We start from the raw sequence: 20,643 nt of genomic DNA on the forward strand, positions 1-20,643 counted from the left end.
CCCCAAGATCCATAAAGCTGTGGCTTTAGCAGGATCGAAGACCGAGCCCCTTGCAAAATATGTGGACTTGAAATTACAACACTTTTTTTAATAATAAGTCACCTTTTGAAAGACTCCTGGCACTTCCTTGAATGCTTGGCCAACACGGATTTTTTTTATCTGAAAATTTGTCACTGTAGACAGCAAGGACTTTTGTAATTATACCCCACAGTCTTGGTCTTAACTGGTTCGTCGAAACTATGGTAAAAGACTGTTACCTGAATCGATCTGACTTCAGTTTGGTTTACCAGTGTATGGAGATTGTACTCACCAATAACTTTCTCCGTTTTGAGGGTGAGCTTTACAACCGCATCGGGGTGTTGCTGTGGGGGCAGTGTCAGCCCCCATCTTTGCTAATATGATGCTGTGGACTTGGGAGACCAACACAATATTCAAGTCTCCTCTTTTTGTTATGGTAGAAAATTGTATGAGATACCTGGATGATATTTTCTGTCAATGGAAAAGGAGTAGAAACGAATTGATGGAATTTGTTGACTTTCTTAACCATTCTACAGATTTCTTGGAGTTCAGCTATCAGGCTGAGTTGAATTCAGTCAATATCCTTGATTGTTACTATAATTAAGAATAACATTTATGGGAGGTATGAATCTAACATTCTTAGGAAAAAAACTTTTTCCAATGCATGCCTCCCTTTCAACAGCCACTATCCCTTGTGGCAGAAGAGAAACCTGGTAAAGGGTCAGTTGATCAGGTTAAGCTGGTTAATGTCAGACGATATTATGTTTCAAAAGGAGGGACTCAAGCTTTTTGGTTCATTCAGAGATCATGGATACCCATCATAGTTGGTTGATGAGTAGTTTACATGGGCATCAGAGAAAAGGATTGCCAAATATGGGCTGCTTCTATGGACCCCACAATCTATACAACACAAGGAAGCAAAAGATGACAACCTATTGGTGATTCAATATAATAGGGATGTTTTCTCCCTTCAGCAAGCAATAACCAGTCATTGGAACACTGTTTTTGGCACCCTTGGATTATTGGACCAGGTGGGGCAAAACAATGCAGGTTTCTGTGTAAAAACTCTAAAAACTTTATTGTTGGAAAATAACAAAGTGTTTTAATCACTAAAATATGGGGAAAAAAGTTGTGGGGTCTGTAAGCAATGCAGATTCATCTTACAAGACTCACACTTTTTTGGCTACAGGATATCCAAGGCTAATGAGAACTGTAATTGTGAAATGAAATGTGTGTTTATATTGCCTTCTGCTCATCATGCTCATCCTCCCCTGCATTTTATGTAGGCAAAACCATTGGCCCTCTCAATACCAGAATCTGTCAACACTTATATGCCATGAAAATGACACAAACTGCTAATGCCCTTTTTAAGCATTCTAGAGTATGCAAAGATTTTAGAAAATTTGTTTTTACAATTTTGGAAAAAGTCCCTGGAAAAGTCCCAGTCCCTGTTAGGGGAGGAGACTGGGAACTTCGATTAGAACATGAGTTTTTTGGCAGCTCTTACGTAATGCAGCAGTTGTCCCAGGTATTAATTTTTAGTTAGCATTAAACCCCATTTTAAAAGGTAAGGCTGCTGCTATTTGATTTTCTATTATAGATGCAATATATATATATATATATATATATATATATATATATATATATATATATATATATATATATATATATATATATATATATATATACTTGTTTAATTTATTTGTTATTTTTACTCGTGAACTTTTTAATAACTTTTACTAAATCTGATATGGTTTTTACAATTTGTTATAGAAAGGCTGCTATTTGAATGTATGTTTAGCTGCTTGAATGTATTGTTATCTATTTGTATTCTTGCATGTTTTTTTTTTTTTTTTTTTTTTTTTTTTTTGGTGGTATTGCTCTTTAAGAATTCTCTTTAAGAACTCTGGTGCCATTGAGGCTTTTTAAATGGAGTAAACCAGTTTTACAAATGTTTCTGAAGAAGTTCTATATGTTTTAGAATGAAAGCGCTTGAACTTGATTAAAATACGGCTTTGTGGTATTCTGTGCAGTGTTTTTGTTTTTTAGATAGCTATTTAATATGCCATTTCGTGGAAGTTGTTTTTGGTTACATGGAAAAAAATGGAAATGATGGGAACAATACATACAGAAAAATGTGTTGGAGGAATAAGGTTTAAGAGAAGTCAGCAACTGAATAACATATGTATTGTTACTTAGATTATAGGGTATATATCAATGTGTGCAATGTATAATGTTTGTAAATGTGAACTTGTTAATATGGTTTGATTCATTTTATGTAAATTTAAGTTTGCCAATATCACAAGTGATAATTCAATAAAGGCGTTTAAAAAAAAGCTGCTTACAGTAATCTGCAGGTTTGGTGGTTTTAAACAGTTGTCTGTTCAGAACTTCGCTTTGCTGCTTACAATACAGTCACATTTTGGAATTTCAACAGATGCTTGTTCTTGTGTATTGTCTGAATATTCCTAGAAAATTTTTATTTTCTGGGTTGCCACAGTTTGTAGCCACTTCATGTAAATTAACCCAGCTAGCAGGTAAACCTTTCTGGTGGTCCTTTGCAGAAGCTACAAGTGATTTAAGTGTGGCTTTACATTCATTTTGAATATTCTCTTATTGTAACTAGATCGTTTTCACATTATTTGTAATGTGTACTGTAGAAAGGGTAAATAAATGAAGGGGAACACTATTGTAAATATAAGGTAACACTAGCTTAGAAAATAAGGGAAAGAAACACTTAAAGATGTATGAATGTATGACAGAAAAGTTAGGAGAGTTGGGATCAGAGACAGGATCTGGAAAGATATTTAAAAAAGTGAAAATATACGTGGAGAAAACCTATTCCTGTAGCATTAAGAAGAGTAGCAACACTGTTTTGTAAGATCATCAGTACTCTTATGCTTGTGCCACAGCACTCTCCGAGTGTGACAACTGAACGGTGCAGAGAAAAAAGAAATTGTGCGTTGTGGTTGGTAACCTTTTTAGCAATGTTATTGGTACTCATTAAGCTTCCGTGGTGGTGCAGCGGTAGCATTGTTGCCTCACAGCAAGAGGTTCTGCCGTTCGATTCTCGGCTGGAGTGCGGGGAGTGCCTTCTGCATGTCCTCCTCACGGTTGGGTGGGCGTTCGAAAGACATACGTAAATGGGCGTGCCTTCGTTGAAGGTTGAACATCGAGCTGGAATCTCGGTGTTCGTGAAAATCTACTGCCAATCATTAGCGGACCAGAGTTCCGCTGTGGCGACCCCTAACCAGGAAAAAGCCGAAAGACAACAACATTGGTACTCATTAAGCTTGCTAACTGGACTTTTATTCTGTAAAAAATGAGATAGAAATTTTATTTTAGAGGATTATGTTATCTGTGGTGGAACTTTATTTGTAGTTTTTTTATTATACTTTTTTTGTGATTTTAATTAGCATAGAAAATCTGCTTTTTAAGCATCTTTATTAATTCACAGTTACAGCAGTGACATGTATATTAATTGAAAATAAGACGAACAGTAGTGATATGCCACATTTTCATGCAGTATACATTTTCACGTTTCATCCACTCCAATATTACATACATTGCTCAGTTCCTGCTGTCCCGTATACCTCTGTTCCTTCTCCACATTATTCTGCATGTATTGTTCCCACAAATTCAGTTTACTTCTATGTAATTTGCTCTTTCCTGTTCAAAAGATTCCAACTCCAATTTTTATCTTCTTTACAATATTCAGTATTTTAGTTACAGATTGTTTAGATTTTGATTTCTGCTGTCTGTTAATTGCTTTTTTAGCAGCCGATAGCATTAAATTTTGTAAAGACTTAACTTTTTCTAGGCAATTCCAATCCTGCCCCAGCTGAAAAGATCATTTCCTTGGGTACAGCCATTTTTTCCTCCAACATTGCTGATGAAATAATCTAGCAAGTTTTGGAAATCTGGCAACTTTTTACACTCATACAGACATGTTTCCACTTGACTCTTTCTTTCTTTCTTTCCTGTCACACCTCCACCCTTTTCTGTCTACCTAAGGAAAAATTCTCAAAGCCTGCTTAGATTATGAAAATAGCTATGCAGACACTTCCACTCAAAAATCTTAAACTTCTGGACTCTTGTCGTATACTTGGGAGTCCTATAGATGTCCTCCCATTGTTCCTTTGTAAATTGAATTTCCAGTCTGCAGTCTGTCTTCCCAGTTTTATCTCACCTCCCCTGATTGACATGCCTACTAATTATGCCGTCTTTAGCAGCAGCGTCTCACATCCTCTGACTGTTATAGTTATAATGCAGTATTTTAAATGCCTTGGTAAATGTCCCATTTTTAACAGCTGCTTATGTTCTAGTCTCAACTGAAAAGAGTACCAGAGCTGTTTTTTCACTTAATGTTCCTGTATCCCTTTTCTTTGTCTGTACTCTGATGTTAATCCCTGGTCGGGAAGGCAGTCTCTAACGTGCGGTCCAAACTTCTGCTTGCCTTCTTCTGACCTTATTACTTTTCCTTTTCCAGTTATTTCCTCCCAATACCTTGGTTTCTTTGCTAATTTTCTCCAGTAAATTCCATCCCTATCTTTTTTTATTCTTGTGTTGGCTCAGTTGTTAGAATTTTTTCTGCTACTTTGTGAATATAACAATCGCAATGCAGAATATAATATTCCTTTCTAAAGATCCAAAATTTTACTTTCTCCTTATTTCTGACCCCCCCTCCTCCAAAAATTATACTCGTCCATCAAAGAATAACCAAGTACAAACATTATTCCTCCTGGCTGGAGGGTTGCTGCAAGACTCACTGAGAAGATCATTTCTTTTACTGTCCAGTTTTAGGAATTGTAGTTGGCCCAGCACTTCAAATTATCTGAGGTGCAGGTTGAATAACAGACTGCTCTATCAGAAGTGGATTCTTGGGACCTTCTTTTAAGGGTATGTTCTTGCAGTGAAGAAACACTAAAGAATATTTGCATGGGACTTTAATTTGTAATGTTAAAGAAGCTTAACTTGCTGCATTTCAAACAATGTAGAGCGAAGCTAAAATTTTTGACTGGGAAAACATTGAAAGCATTCTGGCTTGGCAGAAGTAATTTTTGCTAGAAAAGTCCCAAAATTTCGGGACCTTACAAATCTGTCTTATTTTCCGTAAGTACGGTGCCTTTTCCTTACAAATGTAGCTACAGAAATAAATTTAAACTAGTCTGTCGATTTGCAGTATTTTTTTTTCATAATATTCTAAACAAGGAGTTTATCACCTACATTATCTGAATGTCCATGACCAGAAAATATCCAAGGCATCTTGTCATACTGCCTTTTTCATTTAAATGTGTTCTGTTACTCAAGCCACAGCAAAACATTCTAGGATAAAGCAACACCCCACTTTGTTAGAACAATGGCACCCTCACAGGCATTCCTTAAAAATGGTCAGTTTAATGGCATTTGTGCTGCAGTGACATGGACTCCTCTGCATACCTTTGCAAGATGCTACAAGTTGGATGTGTTCTCTAGTTCCATGTTTTCTTTCGGTGCCATGGTCATAAGGGTATCCTGTCTTTATGCCATCCAAGAGGAAGAGCTGGGGACTCTTTCCTGTGGGTTGAAGTGGTTGACTTGGGTCATATAAGATATACTGTTATGCTAACTACACATTTTTATATCTTTTGAGCTATATCCATCCACTTTAGCATTCATCTCTCCCTTTCCTTTGTCTTCTTTAAGCTGTGGAGAGTATGGGAGGAATGTATTTTAGTTAAGTAGTTTATTCTCTTTGGTACTAGTGTTTGTTGGCAGTCTTGATCTGTAAAATTAGTAATTGCAGCTGTTATGGGAGCAGTGGGAGGAGCTAGAGACTGGGAAAGTTTTAAAGGTGCCAAGCAAGTCTAACTTCAAGTCATAAGCTACAAGTCGATAAATATGGATCATGAAGATCCATCATTAATTATATATCCTTCGTATGCTTAATGTGGATATAGAAGATACCTGTATTGACACACTTTTCCACATTTTTAGAGGAAATCCCTTAAAGTTGGAGTCATCATTCTTAGCTTGTGTACTTTCTCGTGAGCTGGTAGCTGCACAAAGGACATTTCCATATAATGCTTAGCTGCAGTGTTCTCTCACAAAAGTTCAAAATGCATTAAGATTTTTTCCTTAACCGAGCAGTTACCTGTGGATGACTGAGTCTCTTCTCATGCACCTCTTCAAACGAAAACTGTTGTGTTGGATGCTCAGAACACTAGAAATTGCCATAAATTGAGCAAATATATCTGAGGATGCTTTCGCATTTTATTAATGTCCCTGGGCACATTTATAGACGCTGTTCAATACAAAGATGTTTTCACCACAGGAAGACCGGAGGAAGTGTAGAAATTCTTTTTGCATCTTTTAGAAAAAGGGGCCAACAGCAACAAGAAAATATCTGAGCATTCGGATATGTGATGTCATGCATATGCCATACCAAATATCTGGTGACATGGGAAAACTCATTGGGATCTAAGCTGTCTGTGGAACCAGTCTTTCCAACAGTTTGTTCAGTTTATTCTTGTCAGAAATGGAGAATTGAGAGCCTTCCTAACTTGCAGTGGTGGCCATCCATTCAGAATCTCTTTGTGGGGATACCAGTACAAAACCCATTAGCATTTCAGATTACATCAGATGATAAAGAATATGATTAAGGGGCTGAGCTTCTGTGCCTGTTGGTCAGTAGTCTTTGTCTGTGATACCATGGCGCACAAACGTTAAAAAGATGCCCTGTGATGTCAAGCATGGGTTTCATTAGTTGAACAGTTATTAAAGGTAATAAGAAAAGGAAAGAAACAGTTCATTAGAAGCTCTTACTTTCACAAATGGCAGTATTTTCACTGTTGTCCAGGAGGAAAGCTACTGACCCCACATAAGGCCACAGTGTCCCCTTGGTGGTGGATTACTTACATTCTGTGTACATTCTATTTGTGAGTCACGTTTGTTGTATTCCTGTGGCTGGATACACGTCTGCCTTGTCAAGATGCTTCCATTCACCCACACCTTCTGGTTTATCTTTTGGATATCAAACTGCTGCTTAAGAGTATACTACACTTAAGACCTAGGAAGAATTCTTTCCACCATGGAATATAAACTGTGTTGCAGAAAGCCGCCTTAGTAGCCTTTCAAATTTAGTACAGTGTTGCATCATTATGCATGTCTTGGAAAACTGTTTCTGTGGGCTGTTGCTTCTGTCTGGAAGATCTGTGAACTGTAGGCCTTGGTATGCAAATTGTAATTTTTTTTAACTTTTCCATAAGGCTGGAGTTTTACTGAAAAACTTTATGCCCAAAATGGTAGCCAGGAGAACTTTGAGTCAGTTCATTTAGCTTCACTGTATGTTTTCAATGAGCATGAAACATAGGTTCATAGGTAGATACTAGGCTATCTGCCCTAGGGCATTTATAAGCCTAGCCAGAGTGTATTTGGCTTCCTCCTCCCTATTAGATTAGCCTACTGTGCCTCTGTAAAGTAGGTCACAGAAGGTACCCTTTTAAGATTAGTTTACTGTGCCTCTGTCTAGCAGGGACACAGGAGAGATCCCAGGGGTGAATTTGCGATTTCCCATCCACGCGTCCAAATTTTGCTTGAAGAGGGTCAGCGAGGGGCTATGTCTAACATGAATTGGGATTCTATTCCAGAGTGAGGGGAGCCTCTGGGAAATGAATCTGTCCCCCCAGCATGTCCTATTTATTTTTGTGCTGAGGTTTGGGTCCCTGGAGCGTGTAGCTCTAAGGGACTTGGATTTTTTGAGGTGGAGCATGTCCATTAATTCTGGGTTTGACATGGCTTTGTACGTCAGGTATAGATCGCCTCTGAGTAGGAAGTAAGCAACTGAGTAGAGCTGGAGTTTCTTTAGTCGAGCTGCATAGGACATCTGTTTGTAGCCCATGATCCTCTTGGTGAGGTACTTTTGGAGTCTCTCCAGTTGCTGCAGGTGTCGGGTAAGGTACATCCCAAAAGGGGCATTGTATTCAATTATGGGCCTGATGAGTGACGAGTAGAGGGGCACAATGACCTCTCTTGATCTAGATGCGAACCCTTTCATCATAAGGTGGGCTATATAGGTCTTTCTAACCACTTTGGCAACGTGATTATCAAAGGAGAGATTACTATCTACGTTGGTCCCCAAATCTCTAATTACTTCTTCCGTACTTAATGGATTACCACCTATGTGGTAATTTGTGGGCACATTGTTTTTCCCAAAGGGGATGACTATGCACTTTTTAGCATTTAGCTTGAGGCCTTGTTTCTGGCACCAAGCATCCATCTCTGTGAGACCCTTTTGGAGGATGCTTGTGTCAGCTGGAGATGATTATGGCCCCCAGTTTGCAGTCCTCTACGAACTTTGTCAGCCATAATCCCCCCGTGTTAGCCTGAACCTCAGAGAAGTATATACCGAACAAGAGAGGTCCCAGAACTGAGCCCTGTGGGACGCCACTTGTAACTGGTTTGGATTCGGACATGGCACCTGCGATTCTGACCATGTGGGTTCTATCTCTGAGCCAGTTTGCAACCCATCTTGTGATATAGGGGTTGATATTTAAGCTGGTAAGCTTATTTATGATGCCCAAGTGGGGTATTGTGTCGAAGGCTTTTGCAAGGTCCAGGTAGGCTGTGTGGACTACCTTGCCCTCATCTATGGCTTAGGTAACTGTTTCAAAGAAATCAACTAGGTTTAAGAGGCAAGATCTGCCCTTAACAAAGCCGAATTGGGTAGGGTCCAGTGTCTGGAGGCTCCCAATGTCTTTGTTTATGAGTTCCATGATAATACACTCCATAGCTTTACAGACCAGACTAGTCAGGCTTATGGAGCGATAGATTCCGGGGTCCGTTGTGGCACCACCTTTGTGGAGTGGGACCACTGTAGCTGTACGCCATTCTTTGGGTACATATCCTGTAGTAAGGCTAAGTTTGAACAGTGACTTAATGTGAGGGTTCAGTTCTTCTTGGAGCTCGTGTAAGACACAGCCAGGGACACCGTCCGGTCCCATAGATGCTGTGTTTTTTGCTTTGGAGAGGGCAACTTTCACCTGTGCATCTGTGATGTCAGGGAGGTTACATTCAGTTAGGATAGGCGTTTGCTCCTTTGGGGGGGAAGGGGGGGAGACGTTTGCGCTGAATCTGTCTACCAGGATGTTGGCTATGTCTGTAGGTTCGGTATATTTTGTACCGTTATGCAACAATTCAGAGCATATCTGGGAGTTTCCACCCATGTTTCTGACATAACTAAAGAAGGCCTTGTGATTATCTTTAGTGTCTAGGGCAATTTTTCTTTCGAAACTGGCCTTTGATGATTTTATGAGGGTTCGAAGTTTCTTGCTAATACTGATCAGAGATGCCTTCCCTTTTTGGGATTTTGCTCTGTCATGTAGTAGCTTCCTCCTTCTGTTGGATAGCTTATTTATGGCCGGGGTACACCAGACCAGTCTCCTGTTTTTGGAGGAGTGAGTCTTGGTTTTATTTGGGTTAGCACGATCCATTCATTCCTGCAGGTGCTCATAGAATGCATTTGTAAAGAATTCTGCGGATTGGGCTGTATTATCCTCTGGCCCAGGGGCTTTGAAGGATTCCACCTCAGTCTTGAGAAGTGCAAAGTTGGCTTTGGAGAAATTCTTTACAGTGATTTCCTTGGCTGGGGGTGGGGATGGGATATGGATGTCCAGGGAAATTTGTTTATGGTCTGATCTTACCAATGAGGGGTTTACCTCTGGTGTGGAACAGAGAGTCCCCATGTTGGTGATGACCAGGTCCAATATGTTGTTCCCTCTTGTGGGAGTGGTAACCAGTTGATCTGAAGTAGGCAGACTTCATTTGTCTGCAACCTGTGGGTATCGGATCCGACCTCGGATCCGAGCCGGCATTTCAAAAGCTTTAGGCTCCGAGCTCCTAGCGCCTCCCTCTACCCATAATCCCCTGCCAAGCCCTAACTGACCTCAGATTTCGTTTGCCACTTTCAAGTTGCAACGGACTCCTCAAGCTCCTGGTTACAGATAAGAGTTTTTGACTAGAAATTTTTGGAAAACTTTAAATTTTATAATTTGATTAATTAGAGTGTATGTGTTAGGCTTTCCTCTCTCTGTATTTTTAATTTTTCTCGGGTTTTGCGTAGTTTGTGTGCTTGTGTGTTTTAGGCCTGTTAGGGCTTATGATGTCTGAAGCCCATAAGGCAGTGTTGTCTAAATGTACCGAGTGTGGCCATAAGCTGTCCCCAGCGGATGGCCACACTCGGAAGAATGCTTGGGGGTTGAACACCTGTCATCTGGTTGTACCATTTGTGCAGGGTTCAACCCCCGAGCTTTAAGGGAGCGGAGGTCGAAGCTCGTTCTGGCGGGACTTCTCCCTCCAGATGCGATTCCGGCCTCTGCCTTCTGTGGGCGCTGTGGTCTCCTCTCCCCCGGTTGGGACTCAACCTCCCTCTAAAAAGCTGGAGGAGAGGGAGACTTCAAGGGATAAAGAGAAGAAGGAGAGACACAAGGAGAGGCACCAAAATCGGAGAGCCGAGACCTCAAGTTCGGCTCCTCCGTCTAAACGGGCCTCCCCTGTGTCTTCTAGATCTCCTCCTCCTCGGCACCACTCCCCTCGGTTCTCTTCTGGGCCCGAGGAGGAGGAGGCTAGCCCTTCATTGAGGTCCCCGGGGCGGCTCTCTAGGTCCGCTTCGGTGGCCTCAATTAGATCCACCTTTTCCATGAGCGAAGCAGACATGGACCGGATGATGAGGCGTTTCATCCAGGCCCAAATGCAAATGGGAGTGCTCTTAGCTCCCTCCCATCCGGGGGGGGGCTTCGACCCCTTTTTTCGCCCCCTTGGCTCTTTCTCCGACCCACACCCTGGGTTCGGAGCTTTCGGTGCTGGGCAGAGTTGGATCCGGGGGTGGGTCAGATCCGATCCATCCCTTGAGTGCTTCGGGTACTTCGGACCCGACCTCTCGGAGCCGAGCCTCGGATCTGAGGGAGCTGGTGTGTCTTCGGCTCCATCTAAGTCGGAGCACACCGGTCTCTCGGATCCGACGGTTTCAGCTCCGACTCCGGTCCGTGCGTCGGATCCGAGTGGAGGTCGGCTGTCGGGTCTTAGAGAAGCTGGCTCCCCCTCGGCCTTCGACGTAGTGGAAAGGGCGCTGTTGAGGACTACCGGACCCCCGGTCCCTGCCGTGGCTCCACCCCGCACTCCCTTGCAGTTGGGCCAGGCTCCCATCACCCAGTCCCAGGGACAGCCCGCCTCGATGTCCCAAGTAGTTCCCTTGGAACATCCAGCTGCTGAAGAGGACTCCTCGGACAGTCCCCCCGAGGAAGTGCCTCGGAAGCGTAAGTGCAAAAGGAGGCACATGGACTCCCCTGAGTCCATTACCGAAGACGCAGACTTGGATGAAGGGGAGGGCTCCCCAAGATCACCCCCGGAAGACATCTCATTTGGAGACATTATGGAAATGTTAAGGATCAGGGGGGGGGTCTGCCCCCAAGGCCTCCTCAGACGAGTCTGTGTTCTTGGAGGCATTCGAGGCGGGCCCATCTACCTCTTGGGTGTCCCCTCCTGCCGATCCTCTGGTGGACCTTATATCCAAACTAAATAAAGTACCAGAGGAGAAAAGGAATCTTAGCTTCTTTCCTTTTTATCCAATTTATTGACGAAATCACAGCAATACACTCCAGCACATCAAAGTCCCGAAAAGTTGGACTTCAAAAGCACATAAACACCACGCACATTAACGCTATGTCTCCACACTTGCATTTTCGTTTAACTCACTTCCTCAGATGTGAATGAATACTAAATGCAAGTACATTTCAACTATATATACATTTACTAATTGAATAATTTGAATTCATCATCCTTATATCCACCAGAGCATGGAAGAATCCGGACACCGTTGAGCCTGTACCCAAGCATCCAGACCGTATCCTGAGCCCCCCGGCGGACCGCACTCACTGGAGCAAAGGCCCCCCGGTAGATGCCATGATGATGGCTGCAGCCACTAAGAGGGAGTTGGCACAGGAGAGTCCCTCTATGCATCCTCCGGGCAAGGAGTCCCGCTCGATGGATCGCATTGGGAAGCGAGTTTTTAGTTCAGCAACCTTCTCTTTGAGAGCGCTGAACTACATGGCACATGTTATCAGGATGCAGCGGGACCTGATTAAAGAGTATGCTGCATCTCCCCCAGAGTCCATGTCGGGTGAGGACAAACAAGTGTACTCCACCCGTATGGCCACTCTTAGAGCAGTTTCCAATACGTCTATGCGGCTACTTTCTCACGCTACCGAGGGAGCCGCTAGAGCTAGCGGAGCGGGCCTAGTCATGAGGCGACAGGCCTGGCTCCGCCACTGTGATTTCGCAGAGCCCTTCAAGGCGACTTTCGCGAATGCCCCCTTTGATGGTTCTGCCTTGTTTGGCAAAACTGTTCGCGAAACGTTAGTCCAGAGCGAGAAGGATGGGAAGACGCTGTCTGCCATTGGAGTCCGCTTCTCAGCTCCCCAGAGGTCCTTCTCGAAGAACCAAAAGGGACAGAAGAAGATGTGGTTCCGGAAGTCGCAGCAGTCCCAACCTGCTCCGGATAACCAGTCCTTCCGTGGCAGAGGAGGACAGGGAGGTCGCCGTCCTAGAGGCAGAGGGGCTCCTAGAAACTTTGGGTCCAGAGAACCTTTCTCTGACAGACCCACGCAACAGCCCTGAAGGGTTGCCCGGCTGTCCGTCTCTGGAGGCAGTCGGGGGGGCGTTTTTCGAGGCACCTGACTTCTTGGGAGTCAATCACATCAGACCGTTGGGTGCTTCGTGTGATATCCAGAGGTTATACCATTCCCCTGAGCAAAATCCCCAGATCCCGCAGCCTCCCGGATGTACCATCCGACCAAAGGGAGGCAGCAGCTGGCGAAATCGAGCAGCTGCTAGAAAAAAGAGCCATCCAGTGCGTCCCCCGAGATCAGACCGGATCAGGGTTTTACTCCAGGTTCTTCTTGGTGCCAAAGAAAACGGGGGACTTAAGGCCGATCTTCGACCTTTCCCTACTGAACCTGTCAGTAACCAAGCAAAAGTTCCGGATGGTCACCCTACAATCTATACTCCCCCTCTTGCGGGAGAACGATTGGATGTGCTCTATCAACCTCAAGGACGCGTACTACCACATTCGGATGGACAGACGGTCCAGGAGGTTCCTTCGCTTCCGGCTGGGAGCCAGCCACTACCAGTTCAGGGTCCTCCCCTTCGGTCTCACCTCTGCCCCCAGGGTGTTCACCAAGGTACTAGCAGTAGTAGCGGCCCACCTGAGACTCCAGGGATTACAGGTCTTTCCGTACCTGGACGACTGGCTCCTAACGGCATCATCAAGGCATCTACTGTGCTCAGCCAGGGACTATTTCCTCCTTATAGCCCCAAGGCTGGGCATCACCATAAACTGGGAGAAATCTTTACTGCACCCCACACAACTTATAGATTTCATAGGAGGAAGGCTGGACCCAAGATCAATGCGAGCCTTCCTCACCCCAGACAGGCTGTCCAGCCTGAAGTGTCATATCACAGCAGTCCTACAACCGTTTCCAACGGCAGCTTCGGTCCTGAGGGCCCTGGGTTCAATGGCAGCAGCTATTCCACTTCTTCTTCATGCTCGCTTACACATGCGAGTTCTTCAATGGACCCTACAGGTCCAGTGGTCCCCGCTATACTCCTCTCTCAACAGCCCAATAGCGGTCAGCAAGGCATGCAAGGACTCCCTGTTTTGGTGGCTCCAGTCTCCGGAGCCTCTAGCAGGGAGACCATTTTGTGCAGCATTCCCCCGAGCCACGGTGACTACGGACGCTTCTCGCCTCGGGTGGGGGGCATTCTGCGGGAAAGATTGTCCAAGGCACGTGGAACACCTCAGAGACCTCATTGCATATAAACGTCCTGGAGATGAGGGCGGTGCTCCTAGCGTTGCAAGCACTTCACAGCCTTCTTCCTACGGGGACTATTGCGTTCCAGACAGACAACATGTCGGTAGTCTGGTACATCAACAAGCAGGGAGGAACCAGATCCTATCCCCTTTGTCGAGAGGCCATGAGAGTCTGGGAATGGGCAATTTCCACCAAATGCTTTCTTGTAGCAACGCACATTCCGGGAAAATCCCAACATCCTTGCGGACAAGCTCAGTCACACCATTCTTTCCCCGCACGAGTGGTCTCTCAATCCTCTGGTAATGAAGAAGATTTTTGCCGTCTGGGGGCAACCCTGTTGCAATCTTTTTGCTTCTCACTCAAACGCCAAATGCGACAGTTTCTTCACTCTACTTCCCCCACCTGGGGAATCCCCGAGAGACGCTCTGGTGCATGCTTGGCCTCCCGGTCTCCTTTATGCCTATCCTCCACTACCTCTGATGCAGAGGCTCTTGCAGAAAGCCAACAGTTTGGAGAGCAGAATGATTCTCATTGCCCCGTTCTGGCCTCGTCAGCCCTGGTTCCCTTATGTATGGTCTCACAAAGTGAATCCGCCCTGGATTCTGGATCCGATCCCGGATCTCATCTCCCATCCTCTAGGACTTCCGGTCCCGAATCTACACACCCTGAAATTGGCAGCCTGGCTGCTCCAGTTACATCCTTGATTAGGACTCCCGGTATCTCATCACCTGTCAAGGCCATTTTAGTGGCGGCTCATAAACCTTCCACTAGGAAGGTTTATCGGAGCAAATGGAAAAGGTTTTCTATTTGGGCAGTCCAGAAAAGTATAGATCCTTTTTCAGCACCTATGTCTGCGGTGCTGGACTTCTTAACAGACCTCTTTCATCAAGGGGCTAGTTCTTCCATGGTAAAGGTACAAATGGCAGCGATTTCTCATTATCATATGGGTCATGAGTCAGCTCCCCTCATGACTGCGAAACGTTGTAAGACCTTCCTTAAAGGAGTTTTTCTGTTGAGGCCACTGGTCAAAGAAGCTGTACCACCTTGGGACCTATCCTTAGTTCTACAGGCCCTTACTGCTCCTCCCTTTGAGCCTGCAGCTTCTGCAGATCTAAAGTACCTTTCCTGGAAGACTGCTTTCTTGGTAGCCATCACATCAGCCAGAAGAGTGTCGGAACTTCAGGCTCTATGCATCAAACCGCCTTACCTCTCCTTCTTTCCCGATAGGGTGTGCCTCAGGACCAATCCATCCTTTCTTCCAAAAGTTTCTTCGGAATCTAATATTAACCAATCAATCAACTTACCTGTGTTTTTCCCCAATTATAAAAACAAAGGAGAATATAAGCTGCATTCTTTAGATGTTCATAGACAATTGCGCTTTTACATGCACAGAACGGCTGGTCATAGACAATCAGATCAGCTGTTCGTCTCCTTTGCTAAATTTGCTATGGGCAAAGTGGTTTCCAAAGTCACACTATCGAGATGGATTACTAATTGTATTCTGCAGGCTTATGACACTTCAGGTAGGCCTGCTCCTCAAAGGGTTATGGCCCACTCTACTAGGGCAGTTTCCACGTCAGCCGCATTTAAGTCCCGAGTGCCATTGGATGATATCTGCGCGGCAGCCACTTGGGCCTCGTCTCATACCTTCATTTCTCATTATAAGGTGGATGTTGTTTCCAGGGGAAGAGCATCCTTTGGCTCAGCGGTGCTCCGGAACATCCTTCCATGACGGCCGCCCAAGATTTAGGTAGCTGGGGACTCTGTCCCACAGGTTGCAGACAAATGAAGTCTGCCTACTTCAGATTTAGAAGTTATGTACTCACCATAACGTTCCATCTGAGTAGGTGACTTCATTTGGATGCAACCATCCCCCTGACCTTTATACAACAAGAGTTTATGCATCTATTTAGATACTTTTTATTCTAATATTATATAGGCAAACTCAATCTGAGGTCAGTTAGGGCTTGGCAGGGGATTATGGGTAGAGGGAGGAGCTAGGAGCTCGGAGTCTAAAGCTTTTGAAATGCCGGCTCGGATCCGAGGTCGGATCCGATACCCACAGGTTGCATCCAAATGAAGTCACCTACTTAGATGGAACGTTATGGTGAGTACATAACTTCTAATTCCAATGCGTTAGAGTTTGTAAATTCAAGGAACCGCTGGGCGAGGATGTTTGGGCTTGAGTAGTTTTCCCAGTCAATGTTTGGGTAGTTGAAGTCACCCAATAACATAGTGTTTGGAGAGACCTTCATATTCTCCAGTGTTCTCAGGAATGCCAAGTGGGTTCCTGTAATAGGGAGGGTGTTCTGTAGCAGGCTACATACTGAAAGGCAGTTTTGCCCGCTGTTAGTTGCACATGGATGGTTTCCGATACTTCGTGCAGTGCCACTAACCTGGAGGAGTAGGTATCTTTGATGAATATAGATACTCCCCCTCCTTTTGTGCTTCAGTCCGAGTTTTGGGGCCGAAACGCATGGTATGAGTTATAACCTGGTAGTGCTGGGTTGCTCTCAGGAGCCTTGAACCAGGTTTCTGTTACTGTACAGACATTGATTTTCTCCATACTGAGGGGAGTCTCGAGTCCGTGCATCTTGAGGTTTAGACTTCTGGCATTGAGTAGCATTACCTTTAGTTTTTATATCTTTGAGTTGTCTATGGAGGTGGGTTTGTCCTTTGAGCCTTGCCTAAAAAGGCACAATGGGGATGGCAAGAGCCTTGGCCAGTATACGAAAGCCTAAGGGTGACAGGTGCAAGCCGTCCCTAGCGAAGCTACGTGGCTTGTCGAGCATGTCATCCCTTGCTGACAGACACTGGATCCCCTTTGAATGACACCAATACTTTACCCAATTGTTGAAACTGATTATTTTGTCTTTATACTGTGGCATCATTCTTGGTGAGGGCAAGATGCTACTCAAGGTCAAGGACATACCAGCCTGGGCTACATGGTCAGAGAGCTCCTCTGTCTCTTTTCATGTAGTCCAGGGAGGTACGTCTCAGGTCATTCACACCAGCATGGATAATTATGGAGTCATACTTGTACTTGCTTTGGAGTGACCTAAGTGCTTGCGTTATGTGGCGGATCCTGGCACCCAACAGGCAGCTTACAGTGACCTTCTCCTTGTTCAGACTGGTGAGTGGGACGTCAGTTTGCCGGACAATAGAGTCCCCTATAACAAGTGTATTTGGTGTGTTGTTTGGCCTTATGGGCTGTGACTGTGAGGCACACTGATTTTGTGAGATATGTGATTTGTGGGTATTGTTGAGGGGTGGCTGTTGCTTGGATATCTGCTTAGGAGGTCTTTGCTGTTTAGGCAGATTTTTATTTAGAGCCTCCGAGTATGTTTTTGTGTGTTTATGTGTTGGGTATGCAGATGTAATAGGTCTGTGTGAGACTGGATTTGTGGTGTGGGTGGTTACCTTTTCCTCCTGACGGACTGTGCCAGCCTTGGGTTGAGAGAGCTCTGCCTCCAGTTTGGTTGTGTAACTGCATCTCTCACATGTATTAGAGTTTGTTGGAAGGAGGAGAGGTTTGTCTGTGTACATAAAGCAATTGTAACATTGCCTCAAAATTCCCGGATTCACCAGCTGGACTGGAGAGTAACTTTGAAACTGACCCTTGGACATACCAGATTAGTATAGGGAATTGTTTTTTTACTGATCAGATTAGGGAAGGGAACTGATTTTTCACTTGATCAGGAAGGACCAATCGGGAGTCTAATACTTATGAGAAATCAAGGAGGGTGTAGTGCTTTAGTTAGTTAGTGTTTCCTTATAAGAGCTGAGCAAGTGCAGGGCTTTAGAAAGAGAATAGAGTGATTACTTTGAGCGTTTGAACAGTTCTAAGGGAAAAAGTGTAGAGCAGACTTTGTGGAGCTTGGAATACTGTTTAGGCGGCGCTGCTCAATGCGCAAAACTGCGCAAAAAGAGAGGTGTAGGGTTGTAAGAGAGAGAGATCAAGGAGTTTAGAATTGACCCAAAATGGCCAATAAAACTACAGCTTCTAGGTAGTAACCACTCCTCCAGGGACAGGCAGGCTGTTCAGTGTTTACCACTCCCACTGGTGAACACAGAAACTTCCCTTTAGCCCAAGCAAGCACTGGCCTTCTAGAAACTTCCAAACAGTTCAGAACAGCAAATCTGTAACTGAACTTTCTTAACTTTCAGAAAGTGGGAAAAAAGCAAGATTTTTTTTTTTTGTAGTTTAAAGGTAGTAGAGATACACAAGCAGCAAAATAATCACAACAGTGCAATAAATGACCCCACATGAGTGCTAGGCCAAAATCAGGTAAAATGCAGTTTTTAGAGAAAAAAACAATTTTAAATTAAGTGCAACACAGGAAATGCAGTAAACAGGCTCTGTCCCATACTCTGAATACACCAAGGTAGCTCAGGTATTAGTGAGATAGAACTGCTTATTTCAAGGGAAAAACAGATAATTAACTTATGATGTTATGTAGTCCTATCTCGCCTACATTCTTACCTGTGGGTTCAGAGCTGAATATCGGCTCAGACTCGCCCTATTTTACTAGCTCAAAAGTCTCTGATTGGCTGGGTTAAGAGGGTATCCCATGGTACACTACTCCATATCCCCAGATCTCGTTTGCCGCTTATAGAGCTCGGATGTGGTCTCGCTTGGCTGTGGCTAAGTACCTTATTTTGACTTAATTCTCTTGAGAAATTGGTTACTTTATACCCAAAAGCTATTTTAATAGCTATATCTTGCTGCTGTCGCTGTGATTGTGTGTTTTCTTGGTGTTTTGTGGTATCCCTAACTGTTCCCACGGGCTAGGCCCGTTTTAGTGAGAGGATCTAGCCCTCCCCTAGTTTTGATATTTTTTGTGTGTTTGTTCTCTGTGTTGTCTTAAGAACCGTTTTAGTTAAAGGTTCTTGTAGTGGTGTCATATTTGTTGCTAATCGTTTATTTAGGGGTTCGCTGAGTCTGTGTAGTACTGTTTTCTAGTGTACTTTTGTGGGCTTTCCCGCCCATTTGAAAAGTTTTGTTAACTGTTCTCTAGAGTTAGCAGATCATGTCTAAGGATCAGAAGGAACATAAGCCTTCTGGCTTTAAAAAATATTCCAAATGCGGATATAAAATGTCCATCAAAGATGGACACTCTGTGTGTGTCTACTGCCTTGGAGCCATCCATTTACAGGAGTGGTATAGCTTTTGCCACGCATTCAGTCCTAGGGTGCTCCAAGAGAGGAAAAACAAATTGATTTTAAAGGGACTGTTTAAACCGTCTTTTGAGGAAGCTATAGACTCTGTTTCCAGTTCTCAGTCGAAATCTAAAGCCTCCAAGTCCAAGAAAAGGTCTCCGGCTCCATCTGTATCTTCAGAGCCTCCAGAGAAGATTACTATATTGGACTCTGCTTCCTCGGCTCCACTGTCCTCGGGGCCACAGGAGGTATCTGTGTTAACTGAATCAGTGTCCGCTCCTATTATTCTCGAACCCATTCGGAGCCGGTCGCCTAGTGTGAGGCATGGTTCACCAGATAAGAGATCCCAATCTCCATCCATCTCCTCCAAATCCTCCAGGCTTTCTGATTTGGATGTTGATAGGGTAGTGCAGAGGCTCCTGCAGTCACTGCTGTTGGCCAAATTGTTTTTGGCTCTGACCCAGTCTGCTCCGGAGCCAGTTCCTATGACTGTTTCGATGATTCCTCCTCTGAGCACTTCTCTGTCATCGGAGCCGGTATGCTCCACTCCGTGTGATGTTCCTGCGCCGGTTCCGATACCTCCCTTGGGTTTATCGGTGCCGACCTCGGCTCCGACCATGTCTGTTTTGTCACAGGGTTCGAGACTCTGGTCTCATCAGTCGGGCCCGAAGGAGATACTTCGGGACATCTGTGGGTTCTGATTCTCCCACTCGGTGCATCGGCTCGGGGGATCCCGGTCGTGGCCGTGGAGGTCGGTCCTCGGACTCGGGGGGGGGGGGGGGGCCTGTCTTCGAGGCCATGCGGAGAGTGCTGGCCAGATCATCAGCTACATCACCCGGGTTGGTCATTCCATCCCCTACCACCCCGGCGAGAGAACACTCACCTAACCTTGGACAGTAGAGTGCCAGGGCCTAAGGACACCCCCACGAGCGGTCCCCCACTTTCTGAAGGTCTCTTAGAGATAGTGCCTGAGGAACCTCCCAGAAATAAATTGTGCAAGAGGAAGCACATAGACTCCCAGGACGAGTCTCTCACTTCCGATACTGACCTCGAGGAATTGGAAGGATCCCCCAAGTCTTCTTCTGATGATGTTTCCTTCTCCGATATCCTGGAGATACTGAAACAAAGAGGAGACTGGCCTTCCAAAACTCCTTCCAAGGAGGAGTCAGTATTCCTTAAGGCTTTTGGCGCTCAACCCTCCACCTCCTGGGTGTCTCCACCCTTCGATGAACTTCTTGACCTTATTTGTCGAAGGGTGTGGGGAAACCCTGATTCTGTGGAGCCTGTACCCAGGCGTCCCAACAAATTTCTCTCCGCCCCTCAGGGAAAAGAGTTTCTGTCAAAGGGAGTTCCTGTAGATGCCATGGTGGTGGGGGAAGCCACCCAGAAGGAAGTTGCAGAGTCTTCCTCGTCGGTCCATCCTCCTAACAAAGAGTCTAGGACTATAGACCGGTACGGGAAGCGTACCCTGTCTTCCGCAACCTTCACTTTACGGTCGCTGAATTACTTCTCGCATTTCACTCAGCTCCAGAGAGATCTCCTCAAAGAGCTGGGAGATACTCTTGCGGGTAACATACCTGAGGTGGTGGCTCAAGACAGTTAACGCACAGGTTTCTACCCT

General features: G+C 44.9%; 1 protein-coding gene across 1 annotated transcript in view; it reads left to right on the forward strand.

Annotated features, from left to right (window-relative positions):
- Nucleotides 1–239: 239 nt before the first annotated feature.
- The window catches only part of CLIP4 (CAP-Gly domain containing linker protein family member 4), an 844,808-nt gene continuing 824,404 nt past the window's right edge, over nucleotides 240–20,643 (forward strand). The window contains exon 1 of the mRNA XM_044060201.1: nucleotides 240–333. Coding sequence (XP_043916136.1) covers nucleotides 240–333 — 94 coding nt within the window. The remainder of the gene's footprint in view (nucleotides 334–20,643) is intronic.

This window comes from Protopterus annectens, chromosome 1.part2, assembly GCF_019279795.1.
Source record: "Protopterus annectens isolate FY-2018-M chromosome 1.part2, PAN1.0, whole genome shotgun sequence".
In the NCBI taxonomy this organism is placed as follows: Eukaryota; Metazoa; Chordata; order Ceratodontiformes; family Protopteridae; genus Protopterus; species Protopterus annectens.